The sequence below is a fragment of the Alnus glutinosa genome, chromosome 14, assembly GCF_958979055.1.
Source record: "Alnus glutinosa chromosome 14, dhAlnGlut1.1, whole genome shotgun sequence".
Taxonomy (NCBI): Eukaryota; Viridiplantae; Streptophyta; class Magnoliopsida; order Fagales; family Betulaceae; genus Alnus; species Alnus glutinosa.
Genome location: NC_084899.1, coordinates 7,313,851 through 7,334,391, shown reverse-complemented (window position 1 = coordinate 7,334,391; position 20,541 = coordinate 7,313,851). Strand labels below are relative to the sequence as shown.

General features: G+C 35.3%; 1 protein-coding gene across 1 annotated transcript; it reads right to left on the bottom strand.

Moving 5' to 3' along the window:
• Positions 1-8,580: 8,580 nt before the first annotated feature.
• On the bottom strand, positions 8,581-11,723 carry LOC133856685 (uncharacterized). Its single transcript, XM_062291741.1, has 3 exons — positions 10,918-11,723; positions 9,185-9,480; positions 8,581-8,870 (listed from the first exon to the last, which is right to left on the bottom strand). Exons 1-3 carry the CDS (start codon positions 11,721-11,723, stop codon positions 8,581-8,583), a joined length of 1,392 nt encoding a protein of 463 aa, XP_062147725.1.
• Positions 11,724-20,541: the final 8,818 nt, after the last annotated feature.

The window sequence follows — 20,541 nt, the reverse complement described above, 5'->3', positions numbered from 1 at the left end:
TTTTGTTTTTTTTAGTTGTTTTTTTTATTATTATTATTAATAATTTTAGGATCATTTGGGTAGTTCAAATGAAAAAAAAAAAAATGCGTGTCTTTTTCCATCCACTTAAATGCTAGATTTTAACGGCAATTGTAGCTCGTAACTGTATGATAGTTAAAGGGGATGAAATGTTACTTTTTAAGCTTGATTGTCTAAATGCCAAAATGATGGTAGTTTGAGGGGACTCAATGTATTTTCCTCAATAGAAAAAGAATTAAGAAACAATGGGAAACTACACTTACTCTCTCAAACTACCACTCAATATGAATTTTTTTTCCTAAAAATTGAAAAGCTACAATGTCCCCCAACAAACTACAAAACCCATTCACTCAACCCCCGCCATTAGGATTTTCTTTTAATTTGGACAGGAAGCGCATAAGATTTTCATTATACCCTCTATGAAATGTGATGCAGACCAGTTTTCAAGCATACCAGTCTTACTAAATCAGCCATATCTTGAGATTCCAATATCGGATTAAGACAATTTTGTTAGATTTTGAAAGCTTATGCAAAGGACCACAAATTCATATTCAATTATTATTTTCCAATTCTAACATTTACTAGGTCAAAAGTGGGTCATCAAGATAAGTTCAACAATCTAGTTTGGGGAGCCCGATAGATGTATTAATAGATGCTCAATTGACTGAGGTCCTGGTAGTAAAACCCGAGATGTTTGGACGATTGCTCTATCGACTGATCATCAATCATTAGGGTTGTTAGGTTTTTTTCGTATATAATTTTTTTTTTTCATATGTAAAATTTAGGGGTTTTCTTGTAGGCTCGTGAATTGATCAACCGAGTTGTGATATGGTATTTTTGTCTCTTATTTTTAGGGCTGGCAAAACAGGTACCCGACATGACCCGTTTATGGCCTGTTAAGACCCGCAACCCTTTTAAGCTAGACCCAAACACGACCCGTTTATGCTAACGGCTCAGAGCTCCAGACACGACATGAAAATGACAATTTCACGGATCACCCAACACGGCCTGTGAAACCCGTTTAACATAATGGGTCATATCGACCCGACCTGTTTAGCTTAAAAGTGCCTTTTTTTTTTTTTTTTTTTTTTTAGACAATTAAGCATATTAATTGTGGACTCTTATTATCCCTGACTCAGTCAAAGAAATTCCATGGAAGAAAATAGAGAAAATACTGACGGAGCGGTTACTTTTCCTAGGACAGAAGGCATTAAAGTGGACTCTTATTATTCGATTTGTTTTTAGCTCCTTATCAGATATCATATTTTCCATCTCAAGAAACCAAGAACTGATGATTCCACTTGGTCTCTTTGTTGGCTGCTTGATGACTGATTTCTTGAAAGAGGTATCACGAGAGCTGTTTCACAACTCAGAGGTATATTTTTCTATGCATTCTTCCTGTTTGTTTTCAATCTCTTTATCTGTATATAATCTTGAGTTAATTTCTTCTTCTTCTTCTTCTTTTATTTTATATACATTTTATCTTCATGTATATGCAACATTGATTTCTGCAACAGGAGAAAGGTTTGAATTGGCAATTTATGGGCATCGGTTGCTTCTTAGTTCTTATTAAGAAATCAAAATGCTATAAAAATGGAAATCAACGTGGAGTGGAGCTGAAGAAGAAGAAAATGGAAGAAGAAGAAGAGAAGGGCGGTGGCGACGAGGAGCTGATTCAGCTGAAGGAAAAACCGAAAAAGAAAAGTTAGGGTTTTGAACTTTTGTAAAATTTGTGTTGTGTTTAACTTTTCGACTAAAAGAGAAAGTCATTAAAAAAAAGAAGAAGAAGAAGAAGTTAATCGTGTCTGGTGGGTCACTCACCTGACTCGCCAGACTTAGTTAAACGGGTCAACCCGTTTATGACCCAAACTTGTTTAAGGTAGACCCAAATCCGCTAATTTCATATCGTGTTCATGTTGGGTTGTCTGATCGTGTCAAAATTGTCAGCCCTGCTTATTTTTCACGGTTGCGACCCTCTTTTCTATTAAAGCATAATAAGGACGGTTTGACCAACAATTTATGGTATTTATTTCTTCAGTTTTCAATAAAAAATATTGAAAGGTAGAATTTTCTTATATTTTGCCACAAATATAATACTAGATTTTTTTTAATTTTTTTGAGAAGAGTTGTGAGTTTTGTGTGTATTAATTCTACGAACCACTACACCACGCTGCATCAAGATGGGTGAAAATACAACTATGCCCTTAGATTTAAAAAATTGGCTGGGCACATAGGGTGACTCACGGCCAGGCCGTGTGTCTAGCGGTTGTGTTTTTCTTCTATTATTCTTTTTATTTTTATTTTATCTAAATGGGTATTATTATTACTTTGGATCACCTGCAATTTAACAAAAAACTCAAATAAAGGAAGTTAAGTGAAATGGGTTGATAATTTGTGGAATAGGCACATCCTCTCCATTTCAAATGAAATTAATACTATCTATTTTATAGTCAGGATTTAAAGTTGATAAATCTAATAATGTACATAATTTCATATTATTTAAATTTTAAAAGACGTATCAATATTAACTTTATATATACACTGTTAAATGCACCACCATCCTATTCCGTAATTTGTATGGAGACAATACGAGGAGATTATAAATTGTATAATAGTTTGACGAAGTAACTAGAGTTTCCTCTAAGAACAAAAAAAGTTGATGTAAAAAAAAAAAAAAAAAAAAAAAAAGCTTTTTTGGATCGTTGGGCATGAATCGGTTCAGTACGGTTTCTCGGGTCCAATTTAAGTTGAATTGGACTTTGGTAAAGCCCGGAAAAGAACGGGTAGTGGACCAGCGGCACGCAAATTAAGTTCCCATTAAAGTTCGATCATGTTGGTAGCTTTCACGTTCAATATGAAAATCATTTGATTAAGCGGTCCCCACCCATGAGTCAGCAATTCACATTCGTCATTGGTGAATTTGGTGCATGGGTTCCTTCATGATATTTCCGTTACTTTCTAGAAAATGCGAATATTCTAAACCCAATAACAAGAATATTTCATTTCAAACCAGCCTCAAAACCAATTCATTGTATTTTCAAAAAAAAAAACCAATTCGTTGTGTACATAATGGAAACCAAGAGCAGGATCGTGGGGGGGACCATGACAAGGATACAGCTTTTCTCTACTAACTCTATTAGGTTTTCGTGTAAAATATTTTTAATTTTTTTAAATTTTTTAGAATTTGGTATGACCGAAAATATTTTTGGTTTAGTTTACAAAAATGATTTTTTTTTTAAATTTCGTAAATCATTTTTCGAGTTTAGCTTATCATTCTCAAATCCTCGAGTTACTGCCATGAACCAATCGAGAAATTGCCAGGACTCGACTGGGACACTGTTAGGACCTGATCGGAAAACCACTGGGACTTCGCTCGAGACTTAGTTGGGACGTCATCGGGACTCGGCCGAGACGTCACTTGGACCCGGTCGGGATGTCATCGGGTCCTGGCCGACACTTCGCTAGGACCTGGTTGAGATGTCATCGGGACTCGGCCAGGACTTCGTTAGGGCCGGTTGGGACACTGAGAGGCAGGGGAGGAGGGAGGAGGGGGCGAAAGGGGTACTTGCCCCCTCTCAACCCCCCAAAATTTCCCCTACTCATGGTATATTTTTCCTTGATATCTCAATTATCCACCCTCACTCATTCAACTGGGGCATCGGTCTTGTACAGACAAAGCTTTTCCAAGATTAGGATGATTGGAATTCAGTCTTTGTTGTTTTTATTTATTTAATTTTTTTTTTGAACTATTTTAGACTTTGTTTTAGAGTTTAGGTTAACACTTAACAAAGATATAAGACAATACAAAACGCTATGTATTAGTCTTTAGATATATTGACAGAACACACCGTTTAAATAATGGAGGTTTGAGGTTGACAAAACACCCCCTTTTTTTTTTCTTTTTTCTTTTTTTTTCGCCTTTTCTACTTCAATGATGAAGTGTCGCGGTTTCCAAGTTAGAACACTTGGATTACTTCACAAAACGTGCGTTTTTATATTATGTTGAAATTGAATCACGATTCATGCCGACATAACTCATAAAAACCTGAAGCATATATGTGTTGCGACCTGCTATACTGTGTAGTCTCAAGCAGTATGTGTACGTTGTAGGATTCAAAAAAACTAAAGTCTCTGCTCTGCATGTTGTGATTTGAGGGTTTCCAATTTGCTAAATTGCTAACGTTTGAAACAACTCAAACAAGTTTAACAATATACCACGGTCCACTGCAATTTCTGAAAGCTTTTAGAGTCGGTCAAATTTCTCTTCAGTTCAACAATTAAAATTAAGTGCTTTGTTTTTTAGAGGTATACTGTGAAAAATCCGCCTAGAACACAGCAAAAACTAAGCAATGAAAAAAATCATGCAACAATTTCAAAATAGGAATACGTGTCGAGGACAACTGAAAGAATAATTAAATTAGATTTATATGTTTTAAATAATAATTAAATTTTGTTGAATTATTTATTTATTTATTTCGTTAATTATATTCTTTAATATTTTTGATCAATTTTTGTCAAACTTTATTGTTTAATCTTGATCCCTCTGAACAAAAATCCTGAATCCGCCACTACAAACAGGACTTCGTCGAGACACCGCAGGACCCGGTTGGAACACCTCGTTTTGTTTACATAAACCATATTTTTTTGTCCAGATTGCATGTCCTCTCAATTAATGATTTATTTATGTTTTTTTCAGTACAAGGTGGGGGAGAAAAGGTGAGATATTGTTAATTAGCTCTTGATGGTTCTTAGCTTGATTGAGCTTGGACAGATTGTATCAATGACCTAATTCCTGACATTAATTAATTGAAAACCATATAGATAGAATTAAGAATATGATTAACGTTTTATATCTTTTTAAACATTTAAAATATTTTCATTATAAATTTATAAATATATAATACTATAAAAAAAATAATAATAAAAAAAGTTATACAGCTTACACGAATCGAACCAGTTTTTATGAGTTGGGCTCGTTTAATAAAAGAGCATAAATTTTGTTTAGGCTTAATTAGTTTATTTAATAAACAAACAGAAATCGAGTAAAATATTTAATAAAAAACCAAAGTTGAGTGAAACACAAGCTGTTCATAACAACTCCATTCCTTTTCGGTCCATGGACAAGACCAGTTTTTCAATTGATAGGGAAAATGGCTAATAGGATTTGCTAATATGAAGTAGTTATACTTAAGGCCCTGCCCTACTTTGGGGTTTCTAACAAAATAAGTTGGGGTAATTACCTTTCCCCCATCAATTACCAGCCATTGTCAACATGCCCCCATGAACTGACACCTCGACCAAAAGAGAGCATCCAACTACCATCGTTACCCACTTTGCCCCCATCTGTCAGTCTAATTCACACAAAGACCAAAATGCCATCTACAGTAATTAATAAAAAAATATTAAAATTAATATTAAAAAAAAAAAAAAAAACTAAAAAAGGGCGCCACCCTTAGATTAATTTTTGTTTTTGTTTTTTTTTTTAAAAACAAAAAAATATATTAATTTTAATATTTTTTTATTAATTACTGTAGAGGGCATTTTGGTCTTTAAACAAAAACTAACGCCCAAAAATGGAATATTCCATTCAAGTTAACGGAATCTTCTGACGGATGGGGGCAAAGTGGGTAACTATGGTAGTTGGATGCTCTCTTTTGGTCGAGGTGTCAGTTCATGGGGGCATGTTGACAATGGCTGGTAGTTGATGGGGAAAAAGGTAATTACCCCAAATAAGTTTATACGACTCACTCTACAGAATAAACTGAAACTCCGCTGCATTGTTCAGCAGCACGACACAATCGTAACTCCTTAACCACATTGCCATGCTTTAAGTCTTTTCTTCATTGCCATAGGTCATGATAAACTACAACTCCAAGAACCAATTTGCACAAATAGCTTGTCTTTCCCGCTTGGTGTTTGGTTCTGTTGTTTACAACCTTTGGAGAAATCATAATGTTATATATATGTTATGTTAATCATCCCAAAACTGAAGAACAATTGCTCAAATAGATTGTATGGGAGGTTAGAACTAAGATTGTCTCTAAAAGTAAGTTCAAGGGCACTAAAAGAAATTTATCCTTTGCAGAATTTGGGGTTTAGATGAGATTTTAGTTCGATTTTATTGCGTGTTTTCTTGTTGTAGGTGGGCTGTTGTCTTTTGCTTTAACTTTGCTAAGATTTCTTTGTAATCAGATACATTGTTGATAATTAATGAAAGTTACCCATTCATCACAAAAACAAATTCCCATTAATTCTGTAATTAATTGCCCATTTCGTCACTTCTTCCAGATTAAAGCAGGGTCATCTACCAAACATCTTCTTAACACTTCCCTCCAAAAACTCTTGTTGAAACTGTTAGAGGATAAAATCAACAGCTCTTCTCTCCTCAAAATCAGCATGCAAGTCAAACCTGCAACTCCACAATTTCTGCTGATCGGCCACCCCTTTGTAGCAGCTACACTACAAGCTAGAAGTCCATAGCTCACACTGTCCTGGATTCCTGCTGATCCCTTACGCTCCATGTCTTATGGATGTCTCTCTACACTCAGCACATGACCTTTTCCTCTTTTGTAACTTACCATATTTTCTATATTTCCTATGTTGTAAACCTTGTACTGATTTACCTTAAGTTGCTTTATAAATAAAAGACAATTATCTGGTTTTGGTAAGTTAACCAAACCAGTTCTTCTATCAATTCTTTCATGGTATCAGAGCCCTTTGGCTAACGCCCTAATCCTGTTGTTCCTCTTCCTTTGGCTGTAGCACAGCCCGTGTGAGCCATGCTCACACAGCTCACACGGGCAGTGCCTTGAGGTAGCTTTACAAGAGTTTTCCTTACACTTTACTCTCTTTCAGAACTGTTATCAAACACCTCACCTTCACATGACATCCTCAGAACCAGTTCTCCCAAAATCCCTCTTCTCTTCAACGGGATGCCCAGTCCGACTCATCTCCATCTTCCACCAACGTCAGATTCTTTTCTTCTTGAAGCTTCTCTGCAACCTTTTATCAAAAACACCTCATCTTCACCCCTGTTTCTCCATAAATCACACCCATCTTCTATTTCTCAACGAACCCAACACAGAGATAACTTTCTCCAAGGTTCTCCCAAATCTCCCTTCTCTTCCACCCAACAAAAAAAAAAAAAATTTGCTTACGTACCAGTGGTTTCCCTGGCGGACGATTTTAGCCTCCAGCCGATGACCCATTGCACGCGTCGCCTCCATTGACCTCAGACGCACTGTTTCCCAGTCCTGCTGCGGTCGCGTTGATGATTTGATGATGGAGGATTCTGTTTCCAAGGTTCTTCTTTTGCTTTCTCGAGCTTCTATAAGCCTCTAGAATTTTCTTTTCGTCTTTTTCTTTCTTTGTTTTTGTTTTGGTCCAGAAGCATTAGAAGATGCTAGAAATTCTTCCATTAAAAAAATAAAATAAAAAATAATTAAAAAAAAATTAAAAAATTTAAAAAATTGCAGTGGGTTTGAAGCCGTTACCCGGAAAATCAGCCCATTGTTGCCCACTCTCCAATTTCTAGCTTGCGGTAATGTTTGAAACTCAAGCCTATTTTTAAAGCCATTTGGCTCTTTTCTTTTAGCCCATAGTTAGCCCAATCCTTAGCCTTGTGGTACCGTTAAAATGCCCATGCCTTTCTTTTCTATTTTTGGCTTTGTGGTACTGTTCAAAAATCTAAGTCTATTTTAAATTTCCTATTGGCTTTGAGGTACTGTTCCAAAACCCAAGCCTTTTATTTAAAAAAAAAAATAAAATAAAAAATAAAAAATCTTTTGGGCTTTGTGGTAATGTTCAAAAAGCCAAGCCTATTTTTAATTTCTTTTGGCCCATAGTTGGCCCAATCTTAGCCTTGTGGTACAGTTAAAATACCCAAGCCAATCCCAAGAACAAAAAAAAAAAAAAAAAAAAAAAAAAAAAAAAAAAAAAAAAAAAAAATGATGATGAGAATAAAAGTCAAACTGATAGAAGTTCCTCCCATCAATTTGCGGGGGAGTGGTAGAGGATAAAATCAACAGCTCTTCTCTCCTCAAAATCAGCATGCAAGTCAAACCTGCAACTCCACAATTTCTGCTGATCAGCCACCCTTTTGTAGCAGCTACACTGCAGGCTAGAAGTCCACAGCTCACACTGTCCTGGATTCCTGCTGATCCCTTGTGCTCCATGTCTTATGGATGTCTCTCTACACTCAGCACATGACCTTTTCCTCTTTTGTAACTTACCATATTTTCTATATTTCCTATGTTGTAAACCTTGTACTGATTTACCTTAAGTTGCTCTATAAATAAAAGACAATTATCTGGTTTTGGTAAGTTAACCAAACCAGTTCTTCCATCAATTCTTTCAGAAACTAGACTGGAAAAAAAGAATATCTCTATCTTCAATACACCCTCTATAGAATGTGCGTAGTGTATCACCTTTACAGGCCCACTGCAATAGCCAATTTCCAGTAGATAAATTATTCTTTGCAAGCCATAAGATAAATGCATGTCTCAATATAGCAAGAGGAAACTTGTTAGAAATTGAAGTTTGGGAGAAAATTTTGATTCTCATTCAATGAATAATTTGAGAGAGCTTGGCATTCGGTTCCATAGGGAATTTAGCTGGCTTAGAGGCTAGAAAACCAGTGTCTTCCAAGATTTCCAAAGTATATTTCCATTGGCTGAGAGAAATCCCATCTTGGTTCCGAGCAATCTCCAGACCAAGGAAAAATTTCAAGGGACCAAGATCTTTGAGCTTAAACTTGACATTAAGAACAGAAATAAGCTGAGAAACAACAACTTGATCATTGCTAGCAATTACTATATCATCAACATAAACAAGTAATGCAATAAAAGATGAATCTTGATGCCATGTGAACAAAAAGTAATCAGCTTTTGATTGAGTGAACTGAAATTCAAGCAAAGCAGAAGAGAATTTATCAAATCATTGGCGAGAGGCTTGCTTAAGACCATATAAAGATTTGTTAAGCTTGCACACTTTTGACTCCCTCTTTCTACCAAATCCGAGAGGCATGGTCATATAGACCTCTTCATGAAGCTAGATCACCATGAAGGAAGGTGTTGTTCACCAATAGAAGAAATCGAAAGACTAAAGTGTTTATGGTTAGAAGAAAGCTTATTATAAGAAAGAAATGAAGTAATATCATAGAGAATACTTGAAGTCGTTGGAGATAAACTTGAAAGAGATCCAGAGGAAGTAGCAAGGTGGCAGTGATAGTCTTGCAAGTAACCATGACGATTTTTAAGCCTAGAAGATTTTCTAGCTGGTTCAGAAGGATGAAATATAGGAGAAGGAGAAGAAGAAGTAGGAGAAGAAATGTTAGGAGGAATAGAAGAAGAAGGAGCAAAATCTGAAGAAGGTAAAGGAAGAACAAGATCAGGTGAAGAAGAGCTATTAGGTTCTGAATGTGAAAGAGCAAAGGGAAAAATGGTTTCATGAAATTGGACATCTCTGGAAATGAAAAAGGATTTAGAAATTAGATCATAAAGCTTATAGCCCTTAACACCAGCAGGGTAACCAAGAAAAACACAAGGTTTGGCCCAGGCATCAAATTTGTGTCTAGATCGAGTGAGTGTGTTTGCATAACAAAGACAACCCAAAACTTTTAAATGGGAATATGAAGGTTGAACTGAAAATAATACCCCAAAAGGAGATTTGTTATGCAAAACAGGAGATGGTATTCAATTAATCAAATGCACTGCAGTAAGAATACAGTCACTCCAAAAAGATAAAGGAATGTGAGATTGAAATCTAAAGGACAGAGCAACATTAAGAATGTGTTGATGTTTTCGTTCAACTACTGAATTCTGTTGAGGTGTCTCTACACACCTAAGTTGATGTAGAGTTCCTTGAAATGAATAAAATTCAGGCATGTTAAACTCAACACCATTATCAGATCGAATACATTTGATTTTGCTATCAAATTGATTTGCAATCATAGAAAAAAAAAATTCAGAATATGAGTTCTAGTTTGAGACTTGTGTTGCACTAAATGAACCCAAGTGAAACGAGAGTGATCATCAACAATTGTCAAAAAATAAGCTGAACCATTAACAGATTTAGTGGAAAAAGGTCCCCAAATATCACAGTGAATTAAGTCAAAAAAATGTTGAGAAATATAATCACTATAAGGAAAAGGCAATCGATGTTGTTTGGCCAAAGGACAAACTGGACAAACTTTATTTGAGTCATAATTGAAATGAGGCAGTACATGAGAGAGTATCTTAAGTGGTCTATCAGATAAATGACCTAATCTCTAGTGCCATAGACTATTATCTACAGAATGATTAACATAGCCAGAAGATACATCATTATTGGACAGAACAGAACATGTGTTTACAACATAATTTGACAAATCATGTACTACAGAATCAAACAAAGAAGACTTAACCGAAACTGGTACTTGCAGCAAATGAAACAAGCCACCTTCCTCCTTACCTACTCCAATCATCCTCCATCTTGTAAGGTGCTGAATAAAACAGAATTGAGACAAAATAAATAAATAAATAAATGAGACAGCAATGCATCATTTTTATCAACTTCCTAACAGAGATCAGATTGAAGAAAAATGAAGGAACACACCAAACATCAGTTAGAATGAATGATTCAGAAATTCGAACTGTGCCTATGTGAGTAACTGATGCAAATTGACCATTAGGTAAACGAACTGTTCGTGAAACAACAGCAGTTATAGTAGTAAACAAAGAAACTGTACAAATCATATGATCTGTGGCTCCAATATCAATGATCCAGGGAGCACGAATTGAATTTGTAAAAGATGTTTGCTGAAGCAAAGATGTTGAAGAGGCAAACACAGAATGTGATTTGTCTATAGAAGAGAATTGAGAAGTGATTGAAATACTACCTGCCATGTGAGAGATCAGTTACTCTTGAGAAGAAGTGGAGGACACCTGGTTTGCTGCTGAATTGTGTGAAGAAGAGGCCTCCAAAAAAGATGGCTTGAACATGTTCATGAGCTGTTGGCATTGCTCATATGTAATCGGTAACTGAGGTATTTCAGACTTCGTTTCAGAAGAAACTTGATTTGCTGCAGAAGATGCATTCTTGCCCTTATTGAATTGGAAACCGGGTGGAAAAACATGGAGCCTATAACATTTCTCCATCGTATGACCTGTGATCCCACAATGGGAGCAAACAGGACGGTCCTTGCCTTTTGAATAACCCTTGCCACGATTTGAAGTGGAAGAATTAGCCTTAGTGAGTAAGGTAGTGGTGTTATGATTAAAAGACCTATTGGAAATCGAAAGACCTCGTTGACTTTCTTCCTGAAGAACAAGAGAGAAGACCTTGTTCATCGAGGGCAAAGGACCTAGCATGAGGATTTGACCTCTAATGTGTGAGTAACTCTCATTCAGACCAATGAGAAACTGATACACATATTGACGCTTGTGCTTGGCTTGTAAAGCCTTCACAACACCGCATGTACAGCAGGGCAATGGTTCCTGATGATCAAATTCATCCCATAAACCCTTCAAAGTAGTGTAATAGGTACTCACAGAATCATTCTCTTGAGAAAGAGGGGACATTTTCTGCTGCAATTGAAAAACTCTTGGACCATTTAGATGCGAGAAGCGATCTTGAAGATCCTTCCACATATCTGTTGTAGAATCAATGTAAATGATGCTGGCGGCTATTTCCTTCGAGACAGAATTGATCAACCAAGACAACACCATATTGTTGCATCAGCACCAAGAAAAATTCAAAGGATCGGTTTCAGAAACATCTGGTTGAAGCAAAGATCCGTTCACAAACCCTATCTTATTTTTCGCAGTTAACGCCATGATTATAGCTCGCCTCCATGAGCTGTAGTTGTCACCGGTAAGTGGTTGCATAACCAAGACAGCACTGGGACTATCTCCATGATGGAGAAAAAATGGATTAGTATAATCCAATTCTGAGAGAGAAGGATGATTTTCAATGGAAGTAGAATTCACTATTGATGAATGTTTTCAAAGAAAAAGCTTGAGAAATTCAGAAAGAAAAGATTGATGCGGAAATTTTAGAAAATTCGCTCTGATACTATGTTAGAAACTGAAGTTTGGGAGAAAATTCTGATTCTCATTCAATGAATAATTTGATACCAGCAATCTGTTCTTATACAAAACAGAGTATAATAGAAAACTAACTATGACAAGTTAACTAACTATTACAAGTTAACAGAACTAACTATGACTAGTTAACAAAACTAACTTAACAGTAGTCTAAATACAATCTCTCTTGTGCAGTACATGAGCTGGAATTCTCGCACGTTTTCCATGCTGAACACATGGATGCTCAATAACATCAGCCAAGAACTATATATTGGTAGACCAGTAGATTTGGATGCCTTAAAGAATAGACGAAACCAGTTGTAATCTTCCTGGGAATGCTAAATTTTTGGACAGCCAAGAATTAATTCTTGCTGTCACGTGTTCTACTAAACCAAAGAAATCCAAAACAATTAATTTTCTTGACAGAAGAGGAACCCCAAGATATCTAACCGGAAGACTACCCTCCTTCACTTGAATACTCTCAAGAATCTGTTGCTTATAGGCCAGGAGGAACCCCACTACAATATATTGTGCCCTTACTTGGATTGAATACCAAACCCGACAGGCTAGCAAACTCATTCAGCAGTGACTTGATAGTGTTAGAGAGTTATCTCCTGATAACTCTCTCAAAATTATCTTGAATTCAAATGCTACCTCTGCTGTCAAATATTCAAATGAAGATAAATTCAAGACTTCAACAAACGGATTAGTTAATCCTAACAGTTTTTCAGATATTGAGCTCCTTTGTGTTTTGAATTTATTAGCTTGTAATCTCTAGTTATCTCATGTGTAACTAATTCCTCTATATATACAACCCCTTAACCATGATTATGGCAAGGCAGCATAACCCAAATACATTAGAATTCTACATGGTATCAGAGCATTTTTAAGAGACAAACATCTTTTTCTCCTACTTTTTGCCCATGGATCCATCTTCAACTGTCACCCACCTTACTGTTCCTTCATCATTCCCTCACAAACCCCCACGCACCAACCACCTTGTATGGGAAAGAGCAATCCTGCCTTATCCCAAAAGCCAAAGATTTTCAAGGCTATATTGATGGCTCTACTGATCCTCCATCGTCAACTGTCACAACTCAAGTTGAAGATGTTACAACTGTCTCCCAAAACCCAGCTTGGCTCCATTGGCACATGCGAGATCAACTTGTTCTCAGCATTCTCATTTTCTCACTCACGGAAAATGTTGTTGTGCATGTCGTCAAATGCACTACTGCCAGAGAGTTATGGGTAACTTTTTCTGCTGTCACCAAATTAGCCTTGGAAAATATAAAAGAAGGTCATCATCAAAGCAAAGCATAAGTGCGTTAGTTGCAATTTTTCATATCTAGCATGAAATGTGAACAGTTTCTTTATTACTGTAGCCTCTTTCAATAAACAAGAAAGCATTTCATAGCGAAAACAAACGAGTGAAGAGAAAAAAGATCTCCTAGTCTAAGACCTCTTTTCCCTTCAAAATATCGCACCAAAGACCCATTCAAACCTCGGGGTACTAGTGATGCATTCTTCTAACCAGTTAACAAAATGATGGGGAACTCCAAAACAAAGCAAACAAAGCAGGATAAATTCCCTATCAACTGAATCATAGGCTTTCATTAAGCTGACCTTGATAGTGCACTTAGCTTTTCCTTTATCCTTATGATAATCACTTACAATCTCTTGAGCAAGTAAAACATTCTAAGCTATGCTCCTATTTGGAATGAATGCAATATGTTTTTTTACACATAAGAATATCTAACCTTGGCAATAAACGATTAGCAAGAATCTTTGTAACACATTTATACACCACATTGCAACACAATATGGGTTGAAAATCACTCATTGAAGATGGGTTGATCTTCTTAGGAACTAAGGTAATAATGGTTGCAATTACCTACTCCCTTAATAGTTTACCCGTTTGGAAAAAATATTGAATAACTTCTAGTACTACATCTTTGCCAACTAAAGCCCATGCTTGCTTTGTGATAAAAACCAGCCGAGAATCCACAAGGACCCGGTGCTTTGCTGTTACTCTTAGAAAACAAAGTATCCTTGATCTTCTCAGCAGTAACTTCATGCATCATCACAACCCTTTGCTCTTTAGAAATTCTGGTTTTAATCATTTGTTGTATTCTATTGGCTTCTAAAACTTGCAATTTCTTGTCCATATCCATAGCAACTTCTTATAATAGCCCTCTTCAAGTTGCTTGATTTCTTCCACCTCTTCAACTTTCTTTCCATTCTCATCCCACAAATGTTTGATCAAGTTTTGGGCATTCCTTACCTTCACCATTCTATGAAAGTAATTAAGCATTAGTTTAGTCTCCTAAATTCAGCCACTTTTTCTCGCTCTTTGCTTAAAGAAAGCTTCTTTAGCTTTGCTTATAGAAACATATTCGTGATGACACTCTTTCTCATTTCTCAATATTGGGCATTCCCCCTATATTCAATATAGTCCGGCCCTTTGGGATTTGTTCCAATCTTGCACAAGCCTACTTCAACTCTAGGGGTGTACATGCGGGCGGATATTAACCATCTGCATTTGCTATCTATATGCACATGCGTATGCGGAGCAGATAACAAAAAAACACTATCCGCATTTGTGAAAACAAATAACAGTTTTAAGATATGCGGATGCGATTATTAACTGCATCCGCATATCCTTTATATATAATATATATTTTATATATTATATTTAATAAATTCACCAAAATGAATATATATGATCGACCAGTCTACCTTCAATTCTTTAACTGCTGCCCACTTTGTACATTTGCTTAGGCAGACCAATCAGGCATTTTAGAAAAGGGAAGTACGTCGTTTTGGTGTTTGATACTAAAATAACGTCATTTTGAATTAAGTATATATAGATTATGTTTACATTTGTTTGGTTAATTGTGTTGATTTCTCTTGTAACACTTGCTTTTTCATCTTTCTTAGCAAGTATCTTTGGCGCCCATATACTTTATTTTCTTTACCTAGAGCAAGCATATGCCGGATGTGAAAATGCTCGACTTGTAGAACGCTTAATCGGAATCCACGGGTATTCCCTACCAATGGTTATGAATTTACCTTTCCGCATGTCTAATTCTAATTCCTTTGGAAATTCAGATTCCACACTGCTTTTAACCAATACCTGAGCATACTCCAATCTTTGTTGTTCCTCCGTAACAGAGTCAGCATAAAGAGACCTTCTAACTCCACTTGCCACATTGCTGAGACAAGTAGAACTCAAAATATCCCATGGGTTAATGAAGCGACTTTATCCAGATAGGAATCTGTGATAACAAGAGCTTCTTTAGCTGTATTCCAGGTTGCCACTTCATAAGTTTATTGGCAATATGCTAGAACCACTACAAGAAATTAGGTTTTTGGTATCGTTTTTATTAATGCTGTTTAAAGAAAAAATGACGTCAAATTTAACATTGGCGTAGTTTAAAATACAAGCGACGTTAAAGCGGTCAACGTCGTTTCTTAAGGAAACAACACTAATCTTCATTTGTCGCGTCGGTTGATTTTTTAAACGACGGGAATAATGACAATAATTTTCATAATCTCTACGCGTGAGAGAAACGTAGCCCTTTTCCCACCTTAATTTTCTTTTCCTAGCTTTTTCTTTTTCCTCTTCCGCCTCTAATCTCTCTCAGATTGTGGATTCTCTAATCTCTCTCTCAAATTATGGCTTCTCTAATCTCTCTCTACCTCCTCCAACGAACGGCGCTTCTCTCCATCTCTCTAGGTAACCTTGCCTTGCAACTCTTATAGAGACTTTGGCTACAACCTACAAATTTTGGAGAAGAGGGTTTTTACTCTGAATCACATGCATTTTCTTTTTGTTATTTTGATGATCAAATCTTTGTATTGTTGTTTGTTGGAAGTATGTTCCGTGCTGTTGGATGCTTTGATTTTTTGTATATTGGAAATGGGATTCTGTCATTGGCAAGGAGTAGTATTATTCTCTTAATATATATATATATAGGACTTTTCAATTTGTGCTTCTTTAATTTAATTTATTATGATGCTACCTTTAAGATGTTTGAGAACATAGTACTCATCTTAATAGCTGTCCTCATAGTCGATCGATCTGTTAATTTAAATTCTGATGCAACAAAGAGATTGGTCATAGAGGTGGCTCTCCAGTACGTACGAACCTGTTATGTATATATTTTTATTTGCAACAACATAACTTCTCTAGCCTAGCTAGCTATCTCCAATGCGCATGTGATGTATCAGATGTGATCATATCTTCTATAAGCGATGCCAATTGGTGTCCCTTAGACAAGCGACGTCAACATGTTGGCGTTGTTTTTCTTGTAAGTGACGCCAATTCACGTTCTTCAATCATAAACTAATAGCGACAGAACGCAAACATTGCTAATGAAACGTCACTAACTATTTAGCGACGTTTGGCCCATTTAGCGACTATATCGGCCCATCTGTTTTCTTTGGGCCGATATTGACCCGGCGGTCAATGATTTTTCAGATGGGCTGATATGAGTGAATTTATTCCCAGCAGACAAGAAACACCGTTTCCTTTTTATCTTGACAATTTGATTCGTTTGGTTTCGTAACTTAAAGAAACCCTCTTTTCTTCTTTTTAAGGAACAGTCCAAATCAAGATAGCCACATGAGTCGACTCTCGACCTCACGAAATTAAAACACTCCACATGAGGATTTTCTTCTTCTTTTTATCTGTGTGTGCGCATGTGTCGCTCTTACCACTGTTTCAGTGTCTATAAACCGAAGGGCTGTCTAGTGTTTTACACGTACACCCCCAACACTTGGGACAAAGACAGCTACGTACTCTCTCCTAGGCCTCATAAAAAGAAGAAAAAATTTAGTACACTCGATCTGCGATCTAGCTAGCTATTTGATTTTTGATATATACAGGATAGAGAGATCAAGAGAGAGAAGTTGCTCCAACAACAACAATCATATATTCCTTGAAGATGCGAAGGAGCGAGAATGTAAATCTAATAAGCTGCTCAAAAAGGACCTTTATTACCTATGACAATATATGAGGCCTATGAGAAGGAGAGAGCTAGTGTCATCAGCGCAGTAAGTCCCCCGACCACGGCAAAAGAAGCCAGACTGCCAGGCCCCCTCGCAATTAAATGCCACTCTCATTCCCACCTATCTCCCTTTTCATTTTTACTTTTACATCCTGCCCCTCAAACTATCACTCAATTGTCAATGTACCCTCTAAACTATCAAAAAATGTCAATGTCCCCCTTAAAACCAACAAAAAGACAAAAATGACACTAATTTTTTTGAATAAGACAAAAATGTCCTCATAAATTCAAAAAATTAAAACTAAAACTAAAAAACTTTAAAAAAAAAATTAAAAAAAACGATTTTTTTATTTTTTTATTTTTAAAAAGCAAACAAAAAATAACTGAATTTTTTTTTATTAAAAAAACAAATGAAAAAAAAGAAAAAAGAAAAACCAGTTTTTATTAAATTAAAAAACGAAAAAGAACAATTTTTTTTAAAGAAAAAAAAACGAAAAAACAAAAAATAACTGAAATTTATTTATTTTAAAAAAAATTAAAACAAATGAAAAAAAAAACCAGTTTTTATTAAATTAAAAAACGAAAAAGAACATTTTTTTTAAACAAAAAATAACTTAAATTTATTTATTTATTTTTTAAAAAAATAAAACAAATGAAAAAAAAACCAGTTTTTATTAAATTAAAAAAACGAAAAAGAACAATTTAAAAAAAAATGAAAATTATTATTTAAAAAAAAAAAACAGTTTTAATTTTTAATTTTTTTTTTGGAATAATTTTTTGTTATTTTATATTTTTTTAATAATTTTTTTTAGTTTTTATTTTATTTTAATAATTTTATGAAGTACATTTTTGTCATTAGGGGGACATTGACATTTTCTGGTAAAGGGGGAGATTGACACAATTGGTAGTTTGGGGGGTACATTGACAATGATGTGGTAGTTTAAGAGACTTGTGTGTACTTTTCCTATATATATATATATTTAAGAAAATACAAAAAACAAAGTCTTCAATTCAAACTTAATTTATGACATGTTTAATTGTCGCTTTACCTAAACCGTGGGCAGCTACAATTTACCTCCCTTTTTACATGAACTATCGGTCAAACCGATACCATTCTAATTAAGCACATCTAGTTTCATCCCACTACATGTTCACATCTACCTCAGCATCGTTCACTTGACTTAACCGCATTTACTATTTGGATCGCATTACCTCAGCACCATTTGTGGTTCTTCTTCCTTTTAGTCGGGTAATTTTCTTGTTTCTCTCCTTTTTTTTTTTATCTCTTTTATTTATCCAAAATACTTTTCGTTTGCTTTCTTTTCGTCCTTCACTTTACCCTTCCCACTATTCGAGAGACATGAGGCTCCACTAGGCACTAGGTTGGCTGGTTCTTATTAGTTTCCTCATGGTCACAGACTAGCTCGTAGATAATATTTTGAGAGTAAGATAATTAAGGGCTATTCATGTAACACTAGTACTATGGGCTAGCTCAAGAACAAATATATGGGTGCCCCGAACATAAAGGGCGCGCACTGGTGTAGAATATGGTCCACTGTCTCCACTGTCATTCTGTGAAACTTCTGCAGCTGGTGCGTGTACCAAAAGGTACAGAGTAACAAGGGGAGGGGGGGGGTACGAAAAGGCATGTTGGCTTTCGCTCGTGAACCCTATATGCGAACTATATATCATTATTGGCAAGAACTAAAACAACCGACAGATGTAAATCTGGGTGGTTAATATTATTTACTCAGTGTACCAACTTTGTTGTAATACACTTGCTGCAAACTATTGTCGGTGTTGTACAAGCAGGAATAGGACCGATGTTGAATTAAAGCCAACAATTTTTAACACGATTAGTCAATTCGAAACGAGCTCAACACGAAATTACTGAATTTAAGGTCGAGAAATCTGATCTATTTAATTAAATGAGTTGAGTTAGGATTAACTTATATAATATCATACACATATCTCAATACGAACACAACACGGCATGTGATATTAGGATTAATGTACAATTTTTTTATGACCCACAAACTCAATAAGAACCAACATGAAATTAACGAGTTATGGTTGGGTGGGCTGACCCATTTAATTAAATGGGTCAAGATATAATTGATCGATCTATATACTCTTATACTCATGCCTCGATACGATTTGAACTCAACACGTAAATAAAAATTGTCACCTATAAAAAGGTAAGTGTTCCTTACGTGTAAAGAATTGAAACACATGTTATTTTCATAGATTAAATTAAAGAAAGTTCTTCTAACGTCCAGTTTGGTGAAAAACTTTATCCATGCATACATCTGATTCTTGTGTAATATTGCTAAACGTCCCATTTGTATTTGGGGTTGTAGTACTAATTAATACTTAGGTTATATTTGTAAAGAAATAATCCTAGATGTTCTCTCATGTCCAAACGTCATTGAATGTAACATAACTACCGGAGGAAGGAAAGGCTTGGTTCATTATTGTTACACAATCACTGCTCAGGGAAGCCGTACAGCCGGTCCCAACAACATGTTGGATATATTGTTGTACAACACGGATTCCACAACCACATATATATATATATATATATATATATATATATATATATATATATATATATATATATATATATATATATATATATATGTTGTTACGTATATAGTTATTGTTAGGTAGTAGGTCTATTAGGAAGTATTATTTATTAGATTATTCAGTTCAGTAGTAGTGCTTTATTGCTTTACTAGTTGTTTAGTTCATTAGTTATTTTGTTAGTTTACTATTGTTGTGTGGGTAGATGTCTCATGTCTATCTTTTATGTCATTATTTGGGTAGGGTTATGTTTATCTCTTTTATCTTTATCTTTTAGGAGTACTCTTGTTGATAGCTGATTAGGTTGTTGAGTTAAGAGTCAAATAGAAGTTCTATTTCATGTGGAACTCTATTTTCTATTGTATTTCGTTCTTTTAAATACTGCTTTGTTATTGAATAAAAGAAATTAATCAAGTAAATTATCAAACCTTGTGTTTGTGAGTTCTAAGCACCTCTAATTATTCAACCAATGAAGTATAGAATTCCTCGAAAATCCTACAATAGGAGGTCTAGAATTCTTCCAAAATTCTACCATATCTGTTGTTCTTGTTGGTCCTCATCCTACATTACGTAAGCACGTAACATATATATCCAACATTCCAACCAACAACAACAAACTAAATCAACCAAATCAACTACCTCCAAAAGCAACTAAATCAACTACCTTTTTGCAACATTATTAGATAAACCCTGCAAGTTGGAACTAATCATCTATTTAGGGCAGAAGACTAAAAACTAAAAAGAAAATTAATCTATGACTTAACCCCCAGATTCTAGAAAAGGACAATATTGTGAATATATACTCCTAGGTTTGCCGCCAAATATCTTCTTGTACTTTTTCTCTCCATGTTATCGACCTATATAAGGCA